General features: G+C 34.9%; 1 protein-coding gene across 1 annotated transcript; it reads left to right on the forward strand.

Moving 5' to 3' along the window:
• The first annotated feature begins 89 nt into the window (after positions 1–89).
• ERMARD (ER membrane associated RNA degradation) lies at positions 90–15,860 on the forward strand. The gene is made up of 18 exons (XM_088534873.1): positions 90–111; positions 1,943–2,111; positions 2,854–2,993; positions 3,637–3,738; positions 5,332–5,421; positions 5,736–5,833; positions 6,394–6,530; positions 7,581–7,695; positions 8,409–8,511; positions 8,900–8,929; positions 9,434–9,502; positions 10,261–10,431; positions 11,273–11,356; positions 11,757–11,836; positions 12,506–12,637; positions 13,894–14,103; positions 14,589–14,702; positions 15,351–15,860. The coding sequence occupies exons 2-18, from the start codon at positions 1,943–1,945 to the stop codon at positions 15,508–15,510; spliced, it is 2,004 nt and encodes a 667-aa protein (XP_088390999.1). The 5' UTR covers positions 90–111; the 3' UTR covers positions 15,511–15,860.
• The last annotated feature ends 245 nt before the right edge of the window (positions 15,861–16,105 follow it).

Consider the following 16,105-nt stretch of genomic DNA (forward strand, 5'->3'; position numbering starts at 1 on the left):
GGGGCAGTGGCCACCACCTTCACGCCCCGCCCCTGCGCCCCGCCCGCGCGAGCCGGGCGCAACGCCGCGCGTGCGCCGTCTGACGTCACGGCGCAGGAGGGACGCACGGAGGTAACGGCCGCCAGGGCGGCGGTTGCGTGGTGCAGGGAAGGAGGGCAGAACCTTGGGCTCGGCGGCTGGGCTTGGGGCTGCGGCGCTGGTCTGGAGCTGCCCCTGCCGATACCAGCTGCGTGCAGGGGGTTGGGAACGCCCCGCTGGGCGGCCCAGTGCTCGGGGAGCGGAGCAGGACCGCCCTCCCTGTGCCCCGCGGCAGCACAAGCCTGGAGCGACTCTCCCAGCCACCTTTCTGTCCTGTTTATCTCTCGTTTATTTAGAAAATAATAAATGACCATTGTAACAGTGTAACTTCTGTTCTCTTTTGCTGACAACTTTTGTCCTGGAAGCGGGGCGTTTCAGAACGAGGCTGACTGAGTTCTTGAGCCTTTTTGCCTGATTTTTACGGCACCTAGCATCCTGTGGCAACCAATATCAGCTCCTTCTCGAAATTAATAATTCGGTAGAGCTATTGTCTGTATTTAGTCTCTCCTCGAAGCCATGAATTCAGGAATTGTGTCCTGAATTATGACTGAACACCCCCCCCCACCTAGTTACAAAAGGTTTTACTTGATTTTCTTCTGTTATTTAACTTTAATGAATGCCTTTTATATTTGTTGTGACCTCTCCCCTACTCTCTTAGGCGGTTAATATTGCCTGTCCTCTCCATTTCATGAGTAGAAAAGCGTAAATTTTTTTTTAGCAAAATCCAAATCCTGTTCCTCTTCATTAGTGTGACCAGTTCTAAACTTTACAGATCTTTGATCTAGAGGTGTTTCATAAAGATAAAGAATTTTTATCCTCACTGCATTGAATTCTGCAAGGAAGCTTTAGAGATTTTAGAATAGACATTTTTAATTAATTGAGGTTAGTTTTGCAAACAAAATTTTAAATGGAAAATTTCTAATGTTTTTTGCCACACTGGTTAACCTAACACTTGTGACTGCTCACAGGAAAGATCTTTGTTCTTTTCTTTTTTCTTTTTTTTTTTTTCTGCCTCATTTGTGAGATAATAACATTTTAAATGATTTCTGTATCGGTTTTATGAACATAGCTTAAAGCTTCTTGAAGTCTCATTTGAAGTCTCCTTACTAGTTGTAATAGTTCGGGGAAATTTGGATGTTGGAAACAAAGTAAAGAAGCAGCATGCTTAAGTTTCTCGTAATCCATTTTGCTCTTCACAATGAATATTAAAACTAGTGCCAATCTCTGATTTAAATGTTTGCTACTGAATTTGGTCTATTTTACCATTTAGGCTAATAGTAGACAATATTTACATTTGTATTATTCTCCAATTACTTCACATTCTTAGAGAACTTAATGTGTTTCTCTCAATGATTTTGCTGGTTATATAAAGGTTGAAGTTCTCAGTAGCATCAATTTCTAGACAAACTGCAAGGTATATAAGGTATATAAGGTTTATCAATATATAATTTATATATAATATATGTACATATCTTAATACCTTATATATATATATATATATGAAAACCTTATATATGAACTGTAATATTTTGCTTTGGTCTCTCTTTCAGTATGCGTATATATCTGGTATATGCTTGGTACATGTAACCATTTAGAAATACACCATCCATGACCCTGGATTTGTTCATGCGACCAAATTCTTTCCATCCTCCTTCTCACTTTCCACAAGGTTATTCTGCTCAGCTCTGTTCCTTTCATAGTATACACAGATGAGAATTGCATTGTAGAACTTAAACTTGTATGTACAGCTCAGCTCCTGTGTTGCTCTTTGTGTATCTGTGCTCATGGGTATTCTGAAATAATAATTTTCTGGTTCTAACATGAATTTCTTAATTAATGCAAAGACTTTTTACTGTTGTTCCAGATGGCATTACCAGAGTCTGTCACTACTTGCCTTTCTCCTGCTGTGCATTACATGATTTGCGATCTTGGATTTGAGAAAACAGAGACTTACGATATTCATAATATTGTATCTGAAAATGGTGAAATACTTTGGCAAGCTATTACAGATCATGTCTGTTACCTTGAATCAGGTTGGTGTTTGCCTGTTGTAGTAACAATATATCGAAGACTGATGCAGCATCTTAATGTAGTTCATAGCAATCCTAGCTTTGTCATGGCATTTTATACTAGTAAAACACTATTTTCACTGCAGATTAGCCTATAGATAGTTCTCATCTAAGGAGAGCTTTAAACTTTATATCCATGAGTAATTGGTATTTGGTTACCGCTGATTCCTAAGATTTATGTACTACTTGGGTAGCTTATGTGCTACTTGGGTAGCACCTTCTTTGCTTCCTCATTCATTTTGGTCCCAATTCCACGTCCCTATACTTAAGGGGTTCAGTTCTGTCCCTTTGCTACCTCAGCTGTTTCCTCTGTATTCTTTACATTCATTTACAGTAAGCTTAATACACTGGGGACATCTTTTTTGCCTTGTAGCTTCTCAGGTTTTGTTTCACAGACTGTCATCAGACTGTAATTGTTTTTTAACCAAAAAAGAAAATATTTGCTCAGATAAACTGTCTGAATTTTAATTTGCTGTATTGCATCACACAAATGCTGTTGTTAATCCGCAAAGATGGTAAAAATGATAGGTGTTTCTGATGCAAACAATACAATTCAGTAACTTGTTAAGTTACTGAATTATTCTTGTTAAGTAATCTAGTTAAAGTCCTCTGTGTTAAATACATACACTGGTTGTAACATGTTTTTTAAAATATTGGATCTTTGCGAAGTTTCGTGCTCTAATCACCTTCTGTTTTTCTATTTAAGATCAAATTGTGGATTATATCAAAAGCATACGATCACTGGGACCTGTCTGTGAATCTGTTAATCTGCATTTCAAATCTATCACCAAGGAGCAATTCGTGGCTCGATATGCCTTATGGTTCCAGTGGACAAACTACACAGAGGTATGGAAATGTCTTTTGACATTTCAGCATGTGTTCCCGTTTTGAAAGTTTAGTATAAGAAGTATTGTGGAAGTATTAGTATTGCAAGACAGATCAGTGAAGCAAAATGCTTAAAATTTGTAACTAATTATGCTTCTCTAATATATAGTCACTTCTTTATCAACTTTTAATTAGATTGTATATGCATTATCACAAAAAGACTGTGAGGTATTTCGGGCCTGCTCTAAGAGGGTAGGTGTTTTTTTTTTTTTTTTTTTTGTAGAGCCTAATGATCTTTTTCTAGTACCAGGTTTTATTGTGCAAATTTATTGTTGATACTTCAGAACTGAAAAATAAAAGAGGTGTCCTAGGTTAGTGACCTTTCCTGTATTTGTGCAATATCACAGAGGAATATTGTCATCAGTTTTCTGTATGTTTTTGACAGTTTGATTTCCTTCCTCTAAATATTTAATATAGCTTTCTCTCCCCTCTCTCTCCCTTCTCCCTCTCTCCCTCCCTCCCTCCTTCCTTCTTTCCCTCTCTCCCTCTTTCTCCCTCTGTCCCCTTCTCTTCCTCCTCCTCTCTCGCTTTCACTCTCGCTTTCTCTCTCTCTCTCTCTCTGTTTCTCTCTGTCTTTCTCTCTTAACCCCCTCCAACTATACAGATATTTCTTGAAGTATTTGATGCTCTGCAATATACACAAACTACAGAAATTGCTCTTGGCTTAATGAAACTAACATCATGCTTGGAGCGAGCATTGGGTGATGTAAGTATCAGCAGGAGGATTTTATTGCAGTTTGGGTTTTATAAGATGGGACTGAGCTCTTTGATTTTATTGTACTTTGATAGTGGCATATGCCTTTTTTGTAGTAGCTTTTGGTAGCATGGTTTAATTGACTTGGACACATTTTCTTTTCTGGATCCAGCTGTGCTAACAGAAATATCTTCTGATGCCTCTTAAGCCTGCTCATAACTTGTGTGAGTGCTGTCACTAACCAATTTCAGGAAGGAGGAACAGATTAGTTAAGCTATATATAAATATTATGTCTTTACTATTCTAAGTTATTTAACTGAAATGGAGCAGTATATTTCCCACAGCAGATCTGATCATGTAGTCCCATATGTGAGGAGAAGCACTAAAAGCAGCTGGAAATGGGCTACTGAACAATAAGTTTTTCCCCTCACACTGTGTTTGCAGAGTATACATCAGTGTTTGGAGATGAGTGTTATATTGCAAAATGTCTAGAAGCCAGCTAACAGCTTCAATTCTAGACCTATGTGCCCAGCTGGAGAGATTCAGGATCCACTTACAGTCCAACTTGACCATTTGGCTTGTTAATGCATTCCCTTCTCCTTTTATCTCAAAGTAGGAAAGGTATGCACTCTAAAGTTTAAAGAATATTGCTGTAGGGGTTAAGTAGGGATAAGGAAGGGGGTCCATACATACTGTTACTTAGGAATTCTGACAGGTATTACAAAGTTTGTATTGTGAATGCGTTTTGGTGAAACACAAATTAGACTATGTTTCAATATCTGATAATAGTTCTGCTTAAGCTCATTGGAACAGTCTCTATAGCCATCTGCCATATTAGCTTGTATTCCACATGTTATGTTAGAACAAATATATGAAAAATTAGGGGCAAGATAGATTGATGAGCTTATCCTGATACATTTTCTCCTTTCCCCTCTACAGAAACCAGCACTACTGAGCAATAGCAGGCAGGACAGGGGAAAGGGAATGGCAAATGTTTAAAAGGGACTGTTGCTCAAGGAAAATAAATTTAAAAAAATAAAATAAAACAGCCTTCTGGGTGTTTTCCCAACAGATTAGATAAAATAGCTGGCTATTAAATCTTTAGGAGGAGCTCTTAAGAAGGAAATGGCAGAGGACAATGGGATAATTACCATCTAATCAGACCTATTTTCCCCAGACTAACCAGAGATGAAGTTTGAAATGATGAAAAATTACCAAAGGTTGGAAAAAAAGGTCAGGGGGAAAATATAGAATGGAAAGCTTCAGCACCAGAAGCTTTGAGTTGCTGAGCAGTACAGAATTGATGAGATTGCCCAGCTATGATGAAATCTAGTTTCACAGCGAAATTTGAAAAACAAATCACAAGCTTCCTTCCTTAAGAATGACAAGCCCTAAAGATTAGTGAAGTAAGAATCAAGTATCGTTTCAGGGTAAAATTATTCCCGTAATAATACGTTATTGTCATGCATTACTCTTCTTGTACTCATTCTTGATATAGTCCCATAGACTTTATGTTATTTCATAAAATAGTCGATTCTATTTCTTTCTATTGCGAGCGTGTATTTGTTTATTAATATAAAACTATTTTGCATTTTTATTCTATAGGTGTACTTACTGATAGGTAAAGATTGTCCTTTCCTCCTAAGAGATTTGCTTATTTCTGAGGAGCTTGCAGTTATCTTTGGACAAACTGTAGTAAGTGTATAGTTTTGAAATAAGTTATAAACCTAGAGTTTCTTTTTCTTCTTACTAGATGATGGGTTTTCAAACATTGCCAATGGTTGTATTGAAGAACAGTTTGTAAATGCTGTAAATACTTGAAAAACATTCACTGATTTTTCTGATTGTACTGATTTATTCTAATTGTGTCAATCATCTTGACAATAGAAAGTGTTCCTTTAAGATAGTACTGTGTTCTCAATATCTTCAGAAAATTGTCCATTAGGGAAAGACACATGATAACAAATATTACTTTTCTTCATACAATAATCACTTTGTTTATCAATTAGATGAATGTATTGAGGGTATTCATTGGATCTCCTCATGGTCTGAATCTTCGTAATGTTTTGTGGCACGGCTTTGCTTCCCCACAAGAAATTCCTGTCAAGTAAGTTACCAAAAAGTCTTGTTTTATTAAGAGGTTGAAAAGCAGTTATGCATATAAAATTTTTCCTTAAAAGAAAAAAAAAATGGAATTTTGCTTAGCTTCTAAAGAGTTCTGGCTGTATCCTGAATGTTTTCCCTCTGTTCTGCTGCTTGTTTTGGAATCATATTTGCACAGAATATCTCAGCCCTTATAAAACTGGTAAAGCACACTTGTCATAAAACTGACTACTGGGAAAACTGAAAAAGCTGGAAGTCTTGGAAAGCTGGTTCCTCATCTTTTAAGGCATGGGAAAGCAGAGAACAAAAGGCAGAGGAGTGGGATAGGAGGAAGAGAGGTGCAGCCAGCATAGAATACAGTGGTCCTTTCTACTCTAATTCCACATTTGTTTCTTTTCATGCTTGTGAAAGTAATTAATTATTAAGGGTCTCAACTCTAAAGCATAGTGGCATTTGATTTTCTTTGAAAAGACAAAATCTTTGTCTGTTACTCACAGATGTCTATTCTTTTGCATAATATTTAGTTGTATAAACTTTTCTAATATTTTCTGGCATTCTCCCTAGATACTGTGCTATGCTGCTTTTTTTAACTGCAGGATTGGGCCAGTTGTTACAGACATACCTTCTGCAGACAAAACACATTTTAATACATCGACCATATGTGACCTTCATTAGCTTAGAAGAACTGAATATATTTCCAGGCAAGTATTTAACTATTAGCAAGCTTTAATTATTGTAATTTCATTCCATAATGCATTTTTCACAGATCTAGAATTGAGTTTTTTTTTAACAAAGACACCTGCATACAATGTCATTAGATGAAGCAATCATGCTCATTGGACAACTTTCTAATACAGAGACACTTCTGGTGAACATGGGATCAAAAAATACTGCATTCTAAGCATTCTAAAAACATTGTTGCACTGTACATTGAAACAAGTAATGTTATTCTAAGAGAAACATTATATATACGTATGTATATATACCTTTTTTTTATGATGAGCATACAGGTTGTACAACAGTTATCTGATTTGCCCTTTCAGAAGGCAAATAGGAAGTCTTGGTCTTAATGGTGATCATACTTAGTTTGTGCTATTTAAACAACTTGCCAGTGGAACACACCTGTTCATGTTTGCATGAACAGCATAAACAGCATGGCTTTGGGGGACCAAATGAAACTGGCAATGTTCAGATCATCAGATACATTATAAATTCTGTAACTATTCATTTGTTCCAAAAATACCTACTACAATTAAATTGCCCTTGTAAATGTAAGCTCTCCCTTGGAAAATATTTATAACATTGAGTGTGTGAGTTTCATGACATGGTAACATCAAAGTACAGTACAGGTAATGGCAGAATGTTCATACCAAGTGTACTGATTGTCACAAAATTAAAATGATAAATATGTGTTACAGTTTATCTGAAATAGGTGGAGAACAACTCAACAGAAGCTGGGCCTACTTGCTGTGCAATCTTTTAATCCCACTAATAAGCAGCCACAGGTTTTGCTTTGTTTGTGCTTTGTTTTAGCCTGACATTTTAAGTTTGGACAAAAATATCTTTCAAGCAAAATTAAAATCACACAGTTTATGATCTTTATTATGACCTTCATTATACTTGCATAGTTAAATTGAATACTTTTTAAGTCTTCTTTTGTAAAGGAAGACTCATATCTCTTCAATGCAATAATAAGAATAAATACACTGTACATATATATTTATTACTAATGTTGTTTTGTTAACTTTCAGATCTTAATCATGAAACACTTTCCTTAGCTGAAGAACTAGTGAAACTGTCCAGTTTTGTTCTGAAAATGATGTTGCCATTTTGGCTCGCTGCTTTAACAGCTTTCAAGCAAGGCAGGTAAACTATGCTTTTTTCTTATTTTTCTGTTTGGTAAGACTTTTGCTTATATATACCCATTATTTATAAAATACTAGTCAGCAGAATTTGTAGACTTCAAAGCTTTTTGTTCAGTCTGTTGCCTAACAACATGTAGTTCAGCACTCTTAGGGTGTTCTCCCAGAAAGTTCATGGACTTACTGTTTTATTTTGATTGTGTCTGCTTTGAGAACTTTTCTGTATTAGAATGCAGCAAAATGACAAACTCAAGTGCCACTTTTTTTTCTGGGTTGAATGTTCCATGGAGAATTACATTTTCTGTACTTTGTGCAAACTAGAACTGGATTTTGAAAACTTACAAAGAGGAACTGCAGCAGATGAAGCCAAGAAGGAGAACTTTACAAAGCAAATGGAAAATATTCACATATGCAGATATTAATCTGCTGAGTTTAAAAAATATATATTCATTATATTACCTTGCTTTCCCATGTTTCACCTCCTTAAGGTAGTGTGACCTGTGAGCTGATTTGAATTAGATGTTCCATTTCTGTTGGGCAGAGATAGTGATTTAGTGTTTGTTTATAAAATGCTAATTACCAAGGGATTTTGCTCTGGCTTGTGTGGCTGAGAGTGTCCATGTTTTGATAGTATTTCTCTGAGGTGGTTCTAATTTCAACTTTGATTATACTTGTATGAGGGGCAAAAAACATTTGGGTATTTCTCTGTTTTTCCAGGTATGCTGATTGTATGATTCTCTTACTCCCTCAGCTGGAAGTTGGACTTAGATTGTTCTTCACTGCTACTAATAAATGTCCAAATCGATTGTTAACAGCTGAGGTAAGTCTCTCGAAACAGTTTTCTAGAAGCATGATTTCTAAACATATATAGTTTTTTTTTTTAGCCCCCAAAATTTTAGGGACATCATTTACAAATTCTTAGGAGAGTTTTACCAATATTTCTTTTATTTTTAAAAGAGATGTCTGAGAGTAAAAGAAGCTGGAAAAATTACCTGAAGGTTAATATGCAATGACACTAGTTCACAGTGCCAAGTAGGTAATTTATTTTTTTGAACTTGGCAAAAAGTCCAATAATCTCTTTTTTTTCATTTATAAGAAGTTTTCCCTATTTGCACTTCTTTGATGTAAATGAATAAATATAAATTCCATATACAAGTTTAGTTGTTTTCTTCTGCAGGATGATTAATATTTATTGTCTTCTCTTGTAGCCTTCTGCTCTCTACACCACTTTTGATGAGGTACTTTTCCTTTTTTTCAAATATAATATCAGAATTAAAGCATATGCCTATTTCTCATTACTCATGATTGCAAAGCACTTTCCCATTGTGTTGAATAAGGTATTACTTCTAAATTATTTCCAAATAGAAGAAGATGGGAAGTAAAAATGTTTTAAATTTGGAATCACCCAGAAAATATACATTAAAATCTATACAAAATTTAAGGAATAGACTTTAATTTATCCTAAATGGTTGAATCTTGTATATCTTTATCTCTCAGAAATCAATCAGTCATTTTCCCCAAATTCACTTATTTGAAATGAATACAAATATGCATGTGTGCCAAAATCCTCTTTTTTTTTTTTTTCTGATTCTAAAATTGTGGATAATAAATAGACACCTTGATTCTGGAGTTGGGGAAATAATTGCTTAATAATAGGGAAGTTCACTACCTAAATTGCTGTTTTTTCCTTGATTCTTTTGGCTTTGCCAGTAAGTTTTTTTAATCGAAATGGCTTTTTCTAGATGCTAGCAAAACATTTGAATAATGAAGAAATCAATCAGCTTCCTCTAGTTCTTGAAGAACCTGCAATGGCAAGTGTTTTACAATTTTTTGTTTGTTTGTTTGTTTTTCTTTTAGCAACATATTTATGATCATGCCTAAAGTTTACTTAGTTCACATAGCTTCTCTCCAGCAGCTTAAAGCTGAAAGCTCCTTAACTTATTCAATATGGAATACAAAGGAGTATGGAACATGGTATATTGGGTTAGGATTTGAGAATACCCATATGACTGAAAAATAGGAGTTTTAGGGAGATTCCTACTAAACTCATGAAAATCAGATGAGTAGAGTTAGAAGAAACACTGGTACCATACTCAGGGAAAAGTAAAACTTATTTATTCTGGGAGACAGCTTAAATCAGCTGTGTAGATGGTGCAAACATAACTGCAAACCTTCTAGAGCACATCCTGCGTCTTGCCCCCCAAACAGATGAGGAACATGAAAACTGAAGGCATTGAAGTTACCTAGGGAAGACGTGAGTTTACTGCACTGGGCACCAGAGGGAGTGGGACTGTGAGGAGTTGGGACAGAAAACAAAGATTATTAGGTGCTAACTGTCATGAAATACCTTCTATGTTAGTTCTGAATCTTTTCAGAAGCTATGAAAGTGGAAGAGTTGCCCTCATTTTTGTTTATAAACAGAGTATACTTTTTATTTTCTTTTTTCTATCTTTTCTTTCTTGTTTATTTTTTTACTGTCTAAATGTCCCTTTTTCTCTAGACACAATTATATGCATATATTTCAGAAGGTATTCTGTATAGTTAGCTCTGTCACCATATATTCTCACAGGAGTTTCTTTGGGATTTCTTGAACCACCAGGAGGGTCCACGGGTAAGAGATCATTTAAGCCATGGAGAGATCAATCTTAAAACATTTCCCAGAGAAGTTGCCAATCAGATACTTGCATTTGCAGTCACACTTCTGTGCAGATTTTCAGATGAGGACATGATTGCTTTTAAGGTAGGGGTCAAAGTTATGCTGTCAAGAATGACTAGTTTGGAATGCCAAATCTGATTTTAGAGAATTTTACAACTACATTTTTCTTGATAGTCACTTCTTGTGGAAATACAGTGTTCCTCCAAGTGCAAATTGTGAAAGTGTATTTCTTTAATATTGTAGTGAATACAAGCAGAAGGCTTTCCCAAAGATTGCCTTTTCTTATTGCAGCTTAATTTGTTAGTTTAATCATACCTTATTCACGTAGTTGACCCATTGATTATAGTGCTACCACTTAATTTTGTTAGATTGTGTTGACACCTATCCTGTTTGCCTTTCTGGTAATTCAACAAATACATAGAACAACTGTAGTTCAGCCATAGAGGCATGTGAGATTTAAGACTGTTTCTCTGAGATATATAAATAATAAAAGTAGCACAATAATGGATGTGTGGTTTGTGACTGCAGTGTGAATTTCTGTCCACTTTTTCTCTAGCAAAAGGTTTCTCAACATTAGTGTTTATTACATTTGCTTCTCTTAATTTCTTCTTAATGTTTATGATTACCCTCTTTCAATATCCTAAAGCATACTTTGAGATAAAACTTATCTTTTTTAGGTGTAGCTCTTGTTGCTAGATTGCATATTGCTGCATGAAGAGAATATGTGATTACTGCTATCAGGTTTCATAGTGTGTCAAAGAACGTAATAATTTCTCACTGTGCTCATTGTTTCATCCCTCATACATTTGGAAATCTTAATTCAGTTGTCTAAGGGACTTAAAGTTAAGCATAAGTCTATGTCTGCATAATATTAGGACCTGATTTTTTAAAAATGTTGTCTTTTGCCTATTATCTTGTAAATCAGGAACATGTGGTCATAAAACCATTGATGAACTGTGCAAGTTCCTACTGTTCTCGGTTTCATCCAATTTCCCGCCTCAAGAAACAGGTAGCTACTTCTGAAAGCATTCAAGTCTGTGAATCCTTGAAATTGGTCTAAATGCTGTTTTGGTGCTTTGATTGTCTTTGATTGAAATAAGAATCCTGAGGTAGCTTCCTTTCTGTTTTACACGTTTTTTTAATGAACTTTCAAGTTTTGTCTTACATAATTTAGAGGAGAAGTAATTAAATGCATTCCTTTTGTTGATGCAGAGCTTTGTAGATCACTGCATATTGTTATTTCTACCTGAATATTTGCTGTTCTGTAAATTTATGACTACTGAAGAGGTAGCTTACTGCTAATTGCAGGGTTTTTTTTTCTAAAATAATCCCTTATAATAAGAAAAGTGAAATATGTTGTCCAATCTGTCAAAGACTATGTGTTCTCATGATACATTTTGAATTCTTAGGTGCTGGAATGCATGAAGAGCATTCATTTATGGTCTGAACTACCAGTTGTGCCTGAGGAACAAGTTCAAGCAATTAAAGGGTATATGTATGCCATTCAAAAAGGATAACTCCCAAAATAGTTTTTAACAATGGAAACTGAAATCATGAATATGAGGACACATCTGAAACATGCAGCAGTTCAGTGTCTCCATGTACTGTTTCTGAAGAGATACTGAAGATCTCAAGCCAGTTTGTCCATAAAGACAACAAGATGGTTTACCAGATGAGAAACGTTAAACAGTTGCTTGTTCGAAAAAGGGCCTGTAAGCCAAATCAATGGAAGATATACGTGAGATAATAAATAGAAAAAGAATGTAACATTCTCTTGTGATTTGAAAAGGAGGAAGTCATTAATAACATCACTGGAGAAAATTGTATTAATTAAGAGAAATTCATCTGGGAAGCCAAAGAAAAAGCTGAGAGATGAAAATTCAATGCATTTGGTACATGCTCAATATGCTTCAGGATTTTGATGAACAAGATTAGGAAGGATTCAGAAGACTGATATTGAGAGAATGTCATTTTCAGTTAAAAGAAAATAATGCTCATAAAGTAGAGGGAAAGGAACTGAACTATGAGACTGAGACCAGACATTGAATATATTTCTACCCCCCAAATTTACATCTTGATGTGTGCTGTTTAGACAAGTAATGAGCACTATGCTCTGTCTTCATCTCAAATCTTTTTTGTTTGTTTGTTTTGTTTCAAGGTTTGAAGGAAATGCTGAAGCTACTAGTGCTTTTGTTTCAAAAACATCGGAAATTCTCTCTCAGTTGCATCAGTATATGCCCCACAATTGCTACAGTTCAGCTGATCCGGTGAATAGTGACCAAACAGATAGGTAAGCTTAATGTGCTCTGCCTTCCTGCTGTCAGTTTCTATATACAACCCAAGAATTCTCATCCTTAGGTAATTCATTCACTGTTTTCTTAGAACAGTTGCATGCACTTTTCCAACTTTGCTTTTGTTTTAATCTAAAAATTGTATGGGTTCTACTGAGGATCATCTTCAAAATGAAGAATATATTTGGAACATTGTGACAGAAGGGTTCTGTTTTGAAATTGGCATGGAAAAAAATAACTAGTTTTATTTCAGATTTTAAATTTTAAATATGTCAGGTAATTTCTGCACTTGCTAGATTAAGTTAGCTTTACTTTGTTTTGTGTGCTAACCCTGCACCAGAAATTTGTTTTATTCGATGTGTGATGTCACAGTTATACACAACATTTAAAATATGAATATGCCTCTACATGTTTCTTCTATTCTTATTCAATATCAAGATTTTGAAATAGAAAATAACATGTTTATACTTGTTGTCAGACTTAGAGATATATTGGTAGTTCCAATCATATTTAACTTGCAATAGTAGTCAAAACATTTGGGCTTTTAATTGGTGCTCTTGTGGCAGTTTTGAGAGACCTGTGGAGGAAGTATCTTCTAATCAAACTTCATCAGCTGTGAGCAGGATAGTGCAAACAGGATACCTGTTCCTTTAGTTCTGTAGTCCTGGGCACCTACTGTTTACTGCCTCTCAATCTGAAGATATTTTGGGCATGAGGGAGGTGAAAAAACACTTTTCTCAGAACAGCATGTTTAAGGTGATGTGTGACACATTATGTTAGCAGATTAAGATGTAACTGCAGAAAGGTATTTTAGTGTTTTAACAAAGTGTAATGTGATGTGCTGCTGATTAAAAAATGGCTTCACTACCTGGTTTTTTTTTTTTTTTTTTTACAAAGTGTTATGTCACTTACTTGTTGTGCTCAGAAGAATTCCAGTTAATCATCAATTGAAATGTAATGGAAGACTTCAACCACAAGCATGCTGTGATTTGATATTTACAGTGTATCATTTCAGACAGTTTGTTTATTGCAACTATATTTCTTTGATTTGAAATGGGAAGCATTAATTTCCCACATTTTAAAAATCATATTCAATAAGGTGATAGAGAACGGAATCACTGCTCTTGCTACATAGATCTTGCTTACAGGTTTTCAGAGTTAAAACATTATTATTCAACCACATTGAATATAAAATACATCTTGCATTAGATTCTGCGGTCTAGGTTGAAACTAATATTTATTTCCTGTTTTAAAGGCTGTTAACTGAACTGTGTGATAGGCGCATTTGCACGCTCTACTCCCCGCGGTCTGTTCTGGAAATAGTGGTGGTTCTCCGTAAAATAATCACACAGTGCCATCAAGTGTCAGGACAAGTTATTGCGAGCATTGAGTTGAGATACAAGCAGTGGATAAACAAAACTCTGCGTTCTCGCCAGAGGCAGAACTATCTAAGAATGTTAAACAGGTTAGATGATGTTTTTTCTTTACTATCTGGCCAGGTGTATGAGAGCATGGTGGCATGCTGTTGTTGCTGTTTTCAGTGGTTAATCTTAGAAGTTCGTGTTAACCCTGATTTTCATTATGTACTAATATTGAAATAACAAAATATCAAGATGGAGAATGATGAGTTATTATACTACTTCACTGCAGATTATAAGCTTCTAAATAAAAATACCTTTTTAAATGTTAGACTGTATTTTTGAATTCCAATTTTTCCTATTTAGGCATTAAAAAGTGCCATTAAAGTTTTATCTTAGTGCAATATGTTAAATTAATGTCAACACTCTTATCGTTTTTTAGTTCTGTTCTTCACTGGTGGACTTCTGACAGTCGTCTTTCTTCCACATTTGATATGCAGCTTTTTAGAATGGATTCGGAAGTCAGAAGAATGTTCTATAGTAATGATATTAATTTAATTTAGTTTAATTTGTATTTTTTGCTTATTCCTAGCATTAAATTTTTGTTGCCTGTGTTACGTCTGATCTTGGTGCTAATAACTCTAGAACTAGTCAATATCCATTTGGTTGAGAAGAAGAATGCATCTGATTATCAGCAGTATCTAAAGTAAGTATATAGAACTTGCATTATGCAAATAGGTGGCTCTGCATACTCCTTTCATGACCATTCATCCATTTTTTTAGGGAAAAAAAAAAAGCCTAACAGCATAACTTTCAGTACCTTGTCAGTCATCTTTTTGTTGTTGCAGTTGTCATTATATGTCATACGATGTTCACTCAAGAACTAGAAAAACGTAGTTGAAAATTTATGGTCCAGTTATTCACATTTTCATTTTTTGATTCCTTATTACTAAAAGTAGAGATTGATCAACATACACAAATAATATTAATGCATAAAAGCTGCATTTAATATGTGAGTAATTTGTTGTGTTACAGTTAACTGCTGGTTGAATATTGTAGGCATTGTGAAACTTTCAACTATGCAAGACAAGAAAACTTAGTGGAGGAAAATTGTTACACATTATATAACCACACTCTTTGTATGGCAGTGTTTAATTGCAGTTCTGAAAATCACTACTTCTTGCTGCGAGAGTGAGAGAGTGTGTCTCTTCCAGAAGCAGAAGAAAATTTATAGCATTGATCCATCCAGAGGGAGATCTTGAAATTTAAAGAAAAGTAACATCTTTAAATTAGTCATTAAGTGCCCTTTTCTTTTATCCTTTAATGAATTTTTCTTCATTTTTATTTCTTAAAGGTTTTTGAAGTCCATTTTGCAGTATACTGAGAACTTGGTGACATACACAAATCCAGAGAAAAACAAGTGGGATGAAACCATGGAGCTTACAAACAAGGCTTTGGCAAAAATAAAGAGTTTCAATGACAAAAAACTAATGTTAATGCAGTTAGCTACATAAATCATTTTAAGATTATTTGGACATTATTATATTTTGAGAGTTTTAGAGTTGCCCAATGTCATAAGTGTAAGACTTAAAGACAAACCTCATCAATCATTGTCAAATTTCAGATGCAGTATTTATTATTTTTACTAGAAGAAAGTTGCTGATATTGGATTTGTATGATCAACCTTCCCCAAAACGGACTGTGCCAAATGTAGTGAAAGGGATTGGCTGTAAGATAATACAGGATACAAATTCTACTTGTGTTTTGTAGCTTGGTTTTCATATTTTTCTATTATACTGAAAATATCAAAGAAAGCAATGTGAATGAATGCTCTGAAAAAAAATTAAATAAAGTACTTTTTCATTTTCATGAAGTATGCTGCAGAAAATGTCAATGATTTTTGCTTTAAAATGTTGCTTATTCCAACATTTAGCATCAGCAGTGCTCATTGAGATTCAGCATTAGTTCAAAACAGAATCAAATCTTGCAAAGAGATAGAGCTGATAACAAATCAACTAGTTACTTACATTCCAGAATTAAAACAAACAAAAGAAGGAGAGACAAGGATAGAAAATAGCTTTTGGATAAAACATTTCTTTTTTTTTTTTT

This window comes from Tinamus guttatus, unplaced genomic scaffold (genome assembly GCF_059628265.1).
Source record: "Tinamus guttatus ecotype Peru unplaced genomic scaffold, ASM5962826v1 Tinamus_guttatus_pri_ptg000601l, whole genome shotgun sequence".
Lineage (NCBI taxonomy): Eukaryota > Metazoa > Chordata > Aves > Tinamiformes > Tinamidae > Tinamus > Tinamus guttatus.

Coding starts and splice junctions, on each gene's coding strand:
- ERMARD (XM_088534873.1), top strand. CDS start 1,943: ATGGCATTACCAGAGTCTGTCACTACTTGCCTTTCTCCTGCTGTGCAT. Junction 11,837..12,505: donor CAAGTTCAAGCAATTAAAGG/GTATATGTATGC, acceptor TTTTGTTTCAAG/GTTTGAAGGAAATGCTGAAG. Junction 14,703..15,350: donor GATTATCAGCAGTATCTAAA/GTAAGTATATAG, acceptor TATTTCTTAAAG/GTTTTTGAAGTCCATTTTGC.